This window comes from Spea bombifrons, chromosome 3, assembly GCF_027358695.1.
Source record: "Spea bombifrons isolate aSpeBom1 chromosome 3, aSpeBom1.2.pri, whole genome shotgun sequence".
NCBI classification, from domain to species: domain Eukaryota; kingdom Metazoa; phylum Chordata; class Amphibia; order Anura; family Pelobatidae; genus Spea; species Spea bombifrons.
In genome coordinates, this window is record NC_071089.1 from 120,728,094 (window position 1) to 120,737,835 (window position 9,742).

General features: G+C 40.9%; 1 protein-coding gene across 1 annotated transcript; it reads left to right on the plus strand.

The window, feature by feature from the left end:
- Positions 1–8,788: 8,788 nt before the first annotated feature.
- Positions 8,789–9,742, plus strand: LOC128484203 (olfactory receptor 13-like). The gene has a single exon (XM_053460523.1). The coding sequence runs from the start codon at positions 8,789–8,791 to the stop codon at positions 9,740–9,742; it is 954 nt and encodes a 317-aa protein (XP_053316498.1).

The following is a 9,742-nucleotide window of genomic DNA, read 5'->3' on the forward strand; positions in this document are numbered from 1 at the left end:
CGTGTATTTGAATTGGGTATAGGCACCATGTCCACAGAGTGGATGTGTGCGCATGTTTTACACCTTCCTTGTAGGCAGGGGAAAGTGCCATTTTTTGTGGACTTGTTCAGGGCACTCCTGGTTATCAGTTGTTTAAGATTGGGGGGCTGTCTGAAGGAAAGTAGGGGAGGCTGTGGAAAAATTTTCCTGAGTCTGTCATCGGTGTGTAGGGTTGCTTGAAGTTCTTTAGATATTTTGCGTAGAGCTTCTACCTGGGGGTGGTAAGTGACAACCAGAGGCACACGGGTTCCAGTATGATGTTCTTTGTACTTTAGTAATTTTTTTCTGGGAATGTTGGTGGCCTTCTGTATCTGGTTGTCAATTATCCTGGCATTGTAGCCCTGGTTCATAAAGTCTCCCCTTAGTTTCTGGAGCTGTTTGTCGCGATCTGCTGTATCAGAACAGATGCGGTTGTATCGTATGGCCTGGCTGCATATGATAGAGTTTTTTGTATGTTTGGGGTGGAAGCTGTTGTTTTTAAGGTAAGTCGGTCTGTCTGTTGGTTTGCGATACAGGGATGTGTGGATGGTATTGTTCTTGATGCTGATGGTGGTGTCCAGGAAGTTTATTTCTGTGGGTGAGTGGCTGATTGTGAGGTTGATGGTGGGGTGAAATGCGTTGTAGTTCTCGTGGAAGGTGAGAAGTTCCTCTTTGCTGGCGGTCCAGATGATTAAAATATCATCTATATAGCGAAGGTACACCAGGGGTTTTGTTTGGCAGGTGGATATGAAATCCTCTTCTAATTTTGCCATAAAGAGGTTGGCGTATTGTGGCGCTATTCGAGTACCCATCGCAGTCCCAGTTTTCTGGATGTAGAGGTCCTGTCCAAACCTGAAATAATTATGGTTAAGTATAAATTGAATGAGCTGCGTAACTGATTCGGTGTCCATGTTGTGTCGGTTCAGGTATTCCTGGCATGCTGCTATGCCGTCTCTGTGTGGGATGTTGGTATATAGGGATTCAACGTCCATGGTGGCCAGGAGAGTGTTATGTGGGAGTGGGCCCAGGTCAGCCAGCTTGTTTAAGAGGTCTGTGGTGTCCTGAAGGAAGCTGGGTGTTTGTTGTACTAGTGGTTGCAGGGTGTTTTCTATCCAGCCAGATATATTCTCTGTCAGTGTACCAATTCCTGAGATGATGGGTCTCCCTGGGTTGCCTTCTTTGTGTATTTTGGGTAGCAAATTCCTTGGTGGGATCATCCTGTAGCTTCACATAGTGTCTTTCATCTGACAGTTGTCTATTTGCCTCATTTATATAGTCAGTGGTGTTCATAATGACAACAGCACCCCCCTTGTCCGCCGGTTTAATAATAATATCCTGGTTGTCCTTCAGGGATTGAATGGCTTTATGTTCTTTGTGTGTCAGGTTGGGTGTTGGGTCACCCCGTTTCTCCAGTATTTCCACAGTGGCTCTGTTTCTGAAGCACTCTATGTACCGGTCCAGTGTAGGGTTTCTGCCTGGTTTTGGGCTCCAAGTGGATCTTTTTGTGGGAACCCGGGTATTGTGATGTTGCTCTGTGGTGTTGGTGTCTTCTCTATCATGGAAGAATTCCTTGAGTCTGAGTTTTCTGAAGTATTCCTCCATGTCGCTGCATAGTGTAACCTTGTCCACAGGTTTACTGGGACAGAATGACAGGCCTTTGGAGAGGACAGATAGTTCTTCTCTGCTCGGTCTGTGTGTTGAGAGGTTCACAATGCAGTTCTGCTTTACTTGGCTGATGAATTCTGGTGTGAAACCTGCTTTGTTTCTCAGTCTCTGTAGTTTCTTATTTTTAGTGTTGATGAGGAGTGTTTGTAGTTTCCTGTAGTACTGCTGCAGGGTCTGTTTTATGTCATCATAGTCTGGTCCGAGCTGTTCCTTGAGGGTAAATATCTCTGCTTGTAATTTTGATTTCCTATTGTAACAAATCCTAATGAGGTTGTTGCGTAGCCTTTGTGATGTTCTTGTGCACAGTTGTTGTGCATATCTGCTGTTGTATGTGTCCAGAGTGGGATTCTTCAGTACAAGTCCTTTAGGGATTAGATTTTCCTTTTTGCATGTAGTAAGGAAGAAGATGTCGCTGTCCAGGTGTGCAAGTTTCTTCAAGAGGTCTTTTACATTTCGTATGGTGCGGTACATTGGGGTATCTTCCATGATGATAAAAGATGAGAGTTGGTACCGTGTTAGCCGAAGAATTACAGGAGACAAGTGGAGTTTGAATGATACCTTTATTGGCTAACTGAGTAAATATAGATTGCAAGCTTTCAGGACCTCTCAGGTCCCTTCATCAGGCATGTTATACAATAATGTGAAAAACCTCTCTTTAAGTATCAGTCAAATAGCATGGTTACAATTGGGAAGCAGATAACATCAAAATGTCCAAGACAAGGTTCTTTGATCAGTCAATAGTGAACTATGGCATAGTTTTATGTGTCATAGCCCCCCCATCCGTTCCCTGCCATATAATCATGCCCTCCACTCCAACCAAAAAACTCCACACAAAAAACAAAAGTATTTGCCACACTGACTACACAGATTAGGGGGTGACTGTCAGTTGTTGTGGTTTACTCCTTGTGACACTAATGTGAGAGGTTTTCAAGCCAGGGTAGGAGAGGAGGGCAGTTCTATGCTGATCGCATTGCAAATAAAAGGTGCGGGTCACGTGACCTGACTCCGCAGGGTTCCTGCATTCCATTATTTTTTGGCAAGTTAAAGTATTTTGGAATGATTGCTTGTTGAGGGAAAGTCCTACTTGCACATTCACTACAGAAACTTGCAGTAGCACAAATTAATCCTTTTCACTAAGAAGTTGTGTGGTCAGTCAAATTAAGGGTTCACTGTACTGACCAGACTCAAATTCAGTTGCATGCCCTCACATGCTAACCCGTAAAATAACCTGTAGATTAATTTATCTGTGAGTTGTTTGCAAGGGCCTGTTACTTTAAACTTTGTGAGTTACAGGCAAGGTCATTCAAGGTTAAACTAGTGTTTGGTTTCTAACTATTCCAAAGAAAAAATTACCAATGATGTCGGGAAATTGCAAAGTAAAAAGGTTAAATATTTATAGATACTCTATCTTTTTGTCCTGTGTTTATCATTATCTGTTGCCATAATTACCCCCCTAGAATCCCAGGGGTTTTTGGTACCTCAAGTCCCGGCATTTTGGCATTTTTGGGGTATGTCGGTTCAGCGATGATTCTCTTTTCCTGTGAATAGTGCACCCATGTAAACTATATATTGTTTTTTCAAGGAGAGATAGAGCTTTCTTTTGATACCATAGTTAAATGATTAGCAGAAAATTTAGAATGAGAAATTTAGTAAAAACTAGCGACAATTAGAAAAAAAACAACTAATTTTTTTTCCATTTTCCCTCTGAATCCTCACAAAATTAGGTAAAGTGATGGAAAATTCCCTCCAAGTTTATCAATTCATGTGTCCTGATTTCAGAAATACCTAATTTATATAGATTTTCCATACTTTCCCAGCACAACATACCCAGCATAGTATACTAGGGAACATACTATAAGGTGTACATTATTTGTTGAATTTTTATGCTTATGGCTTAACGGTTTTGGGGGTTGTAAATGGGGGCAGGAGGAATATAGTGTAAAAATTTAACAGTTTTGTGCCGGAAGCTGTTACATCAGATCAGGCAGCAGAAAGCCGGCGATGCTGGCTTCTGCTGTCAGGGGGAGTCCAGGATGTCAAACGACAGCCTAATCTCCTGTGGAGCGGCAGGGATGTGTCCCTGGTGCTGCAAGAAGGGCAGGAAGTACCGGTACGTCCATAGGGGATTCTTGAGATGCGTTTTTTGGATGTACCGGTACTTCCATAGGGGACTGAAAGGGTTAATTTTGCCCTTGGAGTGTTTTCATGTGGCACGTCAAGAGTGACTGTTACTGTTAAGCTTATAGTTAAGCTTATAAAATTTTGAAGTAATATATGGAGATTGATTATAATTAGAAGCTGTGCTACCACATAAACCCTAACCGGGCCCTCTAATAAATTTAATGGAGATGTTGATTACATAGGAGTCCGCAGGATTTTTTTCCCAAAAAATTGTCCCCACCTTTCCACTCTCCCACCTCATTCCTCCTTACCTTCTCCCCACTGCTTACCTTTGTTGGCTCAGGAGAGGGGTCTCCTGGTGGGGGGGAAAGTGTAATTATAACGTAATTATAAGACCATTGTAGCTGGAGTTGTAAAGATTAGCCACAACTACCTCAGACTACAATTCCCAGGATGTCCAGCCAGTAATTGCTGACTGTATATCATGGGAGCTGCAGTCTAGGGCTGCAACTAACGATTATTTTCATAATCGATTAGTTGGCCGATTATTTTGTCGATTAATCGGATAAAAAAAATGAATGTAAATTTTTCATTTATTTAAAATAATTTAATAAAAAAATGATGTTAAATACAAACAGCAGAATAAAAAAAACTTTGATAAAATGCATTTCTTGTCTTTATTTCCCAACCAGCCCCCCAATTTTTGCACATTTGAGCCCAGGCTTGCCATGCTGCCTCCCAGACATGCCACGCTGCCTCCCAGACATGCCACGCTGCCTCCCAGACATGCCACGCTGCCTCCCAGACATGCCACGCTGCCTCCCACATATGCCACTCCACGCTGCCTCCCACATATACCACTCCACGCTGCCTCCCACATATACCACTCCACGCTGCCTCCCACATATACCACTCCACGCTGCCTCCCACATATACCACTCCACGCTGCCTCCCACATATGCCACTCCACGCTGCCTCCCACATATGCCACTCCACGCTGCCTCCCACATATGCCACTCCACGCTGCCTCCCACATATACCACTCCACGCTGCCTCCCACATATACCACTCCACGCTGCCTCCCACATATACCACTCCACGCTGCCTCCCACATATGCCACTCCACGCTGCCTCCCACATATACCACTCCACCCCCACATATGCCACTGTGCCTGATACGCCTTATACCCCCTGATACACCACTCCATCCTCCCCAGACATGCCACGCTGCCCTCCCCACATATGCCACTCCACTCCACCCCCACATATGCCGCTGTGCCTGATACGCCTTATACACCCTGTTACACCACTCCGTCCTCCCCAGACATGCCACACTGCCCTCCCCACATATGCCTTATGTAATGCATATGCCTCATACCCCCAGATATGTCACTCCGTCCTCCCCAGATATGCCTTATACCCCCAGATATCTCATAGTCCCCTCATAGAGTCACAGACCCGTTCACAGCACACGGACACCATACTTTTATAAATAAGTACTGGGTTAATCTTCACTGCCCCCAGGATTTAGATTCCCTTTAGTCTGCCCCCCTGTATTGCAGATGTGTCGTGAAAAGTGCAGGTGTCACAAAGCGCTCACTGACCTCCAAATCAGGATAATAAATGCAATACTTTATTAATCTCTCATGCATAACATAGAATGAAACATCAATACATTACCAGATATTGTAGCATCACTCTCGTTGGAGGGACTCAACGGGAGGAACAACCTTTCTGGTGCATCACAGGCGAAAGCGCGTCCGCTTCAGCAGCCTGGAAAGTTCCCTGTTGCCCCCCTTGAATCCCTGCTTTTTATAGTTGTTTATGAAATAACATGTTCCTTTAGAACAATACTGGCATATATCCAGGATTACTTTTGCAACCGCTCCCTGCTACATCCTTCTTACTTTTGGCAAAAACAACCCCTTCTGTACTTTTCCAGTCATGAAAGAACGAGAACACATTACTTAACCCTTCCACTCCTCAAGCTCGTCTCATTCGTATCACACCCCCTTTATCTCTAACTGCACCTTAAATTAACTTTATTAAATTAACCCTCAGTCCTCATCATTAAATTAACCCTAAACACCCCATTAACCATAACTGCCCCTAAATTAACCCTAAACACCCCATTAACCATAACTGCCCCTAAATTAACCCCTAACTTTCAGTAGCCCAAATATTAATTTTATACTTACAGTTAGATGAGTGTCACAGCCATGTGGTTCTGACCTTCTGGGAGAAGGAAGGGGGCGGGGCCAGTTGTCACAGTGATTACAGGGAGGGGCTGGTAAGTAGGAGCTGCTGCTGTGAGTCACGCAAACGGATTATATAATGAGGGGTATTTTTCAGAGTGTTTGCTCTGAAAAAACCCTCATTTTATAATCGATAATAATCGATTCAACTAATCGATAATGAAATTCGTTGGCAACGAATTTCATTATCGATTATTATTGATTTTATCGATTAGTTGTTGCAGCCCTACTGCAGTCAACAACAAACAATGTTGTTGGTGACCACAATGACGTGGATTTAGCTTAAGCACCAGACTTGGAGGAGTCAAGCAACACATTTTCCTGTAATAAGCAGCAGCAGGGTAGCTATGCAACTGATTCTCCTACATGCACTGGCACTACCACCACCATCAAAAATACTATCATGGAAAAAATACAAATGCAGAAGCAAGCTACAGTAATATACATAAATCAGGGATAACCCATTAAGGGCCAGGCTTTTATTTTTTGTACCCTTCATGACCAAGGCTGTTGTAACAATTTAGTGGTGCACATGTTTAGCTGTAGTTTTTTTCTTTTGTTTAGTGTATCCACACATTATATACAGTTTTGGGGTTTTTTTCAGAACAAGAAGGGCTTTCCTTCAGATATAATTTTTGATCATGTCATCTAATAAATAATAAAATATGGTGAAAATTACTTTTTTTATTTCCAGATGTGGTAATCCTGTTCCCGTGTGCTATTTGGGACATCTTTGAAGTTGGCCAATTCAAACTTTTTTTGTTGTTGTTCTTGAAAACTGGACACGATATTTGAAATGCTGGTATTTTAACACTTTCTATGCACTAATTCTACCACTAGCCTTTGTCAAACTTTCTGGTAGTAATTCGATTTTTTTTTCCGCCACACAAATTGTACTTCAGGTATAAATGTACAGCTCCTGCTATATGTCACTGACAAATACCCCAATACGTGTCCAGCAACATTTCCTGAGTACAGTTTATACCCCCCATGCATGGATTTGTTGGGTTGTTTGGGAGGTAAAAATCATCCAAAATGGTTTTGGTAACCGTGCACATGTCTAGTATTAGTTTAATGAGTGATGTTGGTTAATTAACACACATAGGTTACAGATTGCAAAACATTTTATGCTATTGCAAAATGTCCTCAGTCAAGAAGGGGTTACGTATTTACTTAAGAAAATACTATTTACTGACAATACACTGTGTATAGATTCGATTTAGCTCCGTAAACTGCTGTTAACACCCCAGGGTAAGATATAGCCCTGAGAACATTGAAAATCTTATCGTCTTGGGCCCTGTTACCTGCTTTAATTAATCTCAGGCGGTCAGATCCTTTGCACAGAATGTATAAAAGACGATTCTAACACAAGAACTTGAAGACACCTTTAAGAAAAAGAGAGGATTTTTGTTTTTTATATTTTTATACTTAACAATTTTGATTAGACATCCAAACCAAGCCAAGTGGGTATGTTTTCTCTAATAATATTTTATACAAAAAAAATGTACAAATATGAATCATATCTTGTTGTCCCGCTTAGTCTTGCATTTACTGTTATTTCTGCTTAATATTTCTTAAATGGGGGGGTTACATGGAAAACAATGTTAACCCCCTTCTCAAACTTCAATATTAAATTTGATGAAATATTTTTCCCTGAGCCATACAGCAAATAATAATTTTCACGTCGTTTTACTAGGTATTCAGAAAAATGTTTAGAGAAAAAAAATGAAATTTCAGATAAAGTTGGGCAGGAAGGCAATTTTAAAAGTGGAATATACAAAACGAATGTCATTTCCAGTTATATGCTGGCTGTACATCAGTTCAGGAGCTAAAACACATAACCAGCTCCTGTCTGCCCAGGATTAAATAGAATTGGTGGTGCCAGCTGGTTCAAACACTATTTGTAAAGTGTATATATGTGTATATATATATATATATATATATATATATATGTGTGTATGTATATTATATATACAACTTAAACAGTAAGGAATCCATAAAACTTATTTCTATGTCCCCAAAAATCAGTGTATTTATGTTCAAAATGAAACATGTAGTCACTCCACTACAAGCATAATACATGTTAATATATGAATGTTAAGTTTGACTTGTGCCACCATTGTCTGCGTCACTAGAAATGGACTTTTTTGGTACGGATGCTGTCCTGAGTGTTCATATTTTTTTTACACGTTCGATTTCTTTTACATGTTTTGTAAAACTTTTACCCATAAATTTGTCTTATATCCCTTGTTGTTTTGTTTCTCATTTTTGGAGTAATGGATTTTCTTGAACAGCCGTGAAGCTGGTTTTGTTCCATTCCTTGAAATGTCGTTGCCAGGTGTTTCTCTGACAAAGAGAAATCAACTGATTATTAATTGGATATGGGTTTGAGAGCCCATCGCCTGGTAGAGTCCAGCTTCTCATGTAGTGATTAGCTGGAACCAGAGCAAAGATGGCTTTTTTTTTTTAGCTTTCTCTGTACCCCCACGTATTTCCCACCACAGCTGCTTCACTAGACATATGAATAGAAAGAAAATTAAGAATTTAAAGTCCAAAATGGAAAATAATACCCAGATACCATCAACAAGAAAATAATATAAGAAAAACTTTATTCAGAGAAAAAATATCTATACCTGAATATATTCCAAATCGGTATAAGAGCTGGTCTCATTACTAAGATTTCCTTTTGTTAATTTATATTGATAGGTGTCCATAAGTTATTTGAGAAGATGGAGAATCAGAGTGAAACCATTGTAAACGAATTTATTTTAACCGCCTTTTCTCACGACCGGAGGACTCAAATTCTGTTTTTTGTTTTGTTTTTCCTTATGTACACTGTAACGGTGTTTGGAAATATCATTCTGATCGGCGCAGTTATATCCAGCTCTCGGATGCACACACCTATGTACTATTTTCTCTGCCAGCTGTCCATTCTAGATTTATTCTACTCGTCGGCTTCTGTTCCCAAAATGCTTGCGGACATGATATCCACAGAAGGAGGAAGGATTTCATTAATCGGGTGCATGATACAGATGAGCGTAAGTCTTCTCCTAGGACAAATAGAATGCATCCTGCTGGCGATAATGGCGTTCGACCGCTACGTCGCCATCTGCCTCCCTCTGCGTTACGCAGCGCTGATGAGTTGGAGGTTGTGTAAAACCGCAACAGGCGTTATGTGGTTGGGTTGTTTTCTATCAACCACTTTTCCTCTGATTTCGAAGCCTCCTACATTCTGCAAAGGTAACAGAGTTGAACATTTTGCTTGCGAGAGCTTGGTCATTATAAAACTGATGTGCGGAGACATCTTTTTCTTTGAAACAGTGATGTTTTTGGGAGGAATATTCTTACTCGTGCTTCCTTTTTTGTTCATTTTAACAACCTACGTTTGTATTATAACATCAATATTAAAGATCCATTCTGTTGATGGAAGCACAAAAGCCTTTTCCACGTGTGTTTCCCATGTGACGGTGGTCTTGCTGTTCTATGGGACCACTATATCCATGTATTTGTTGCCAACAAATTGTTTTTCAGAGAGTCAAAAGTATATTAGTCTTAATTACGGTGTTGTGACACCCATGTTAAACCCTTTGATTTATAGTTTGAGAAATAATGATGTTAAAAGTGCAGTGAAGAAAATGATACATCACAATGACATTAAAGTCTTATGTGCCAATGGCAAATAG

What these genes read in the sequence shown, in the direction of transcription:
- LOC128484203 (XM_053460523.1), top strand. Translation starts at nt 8,789, where the DNA reads ATGGAGAATCAGAGTGAAACCATTGTAAACGAATTTATTTTAACCGCC.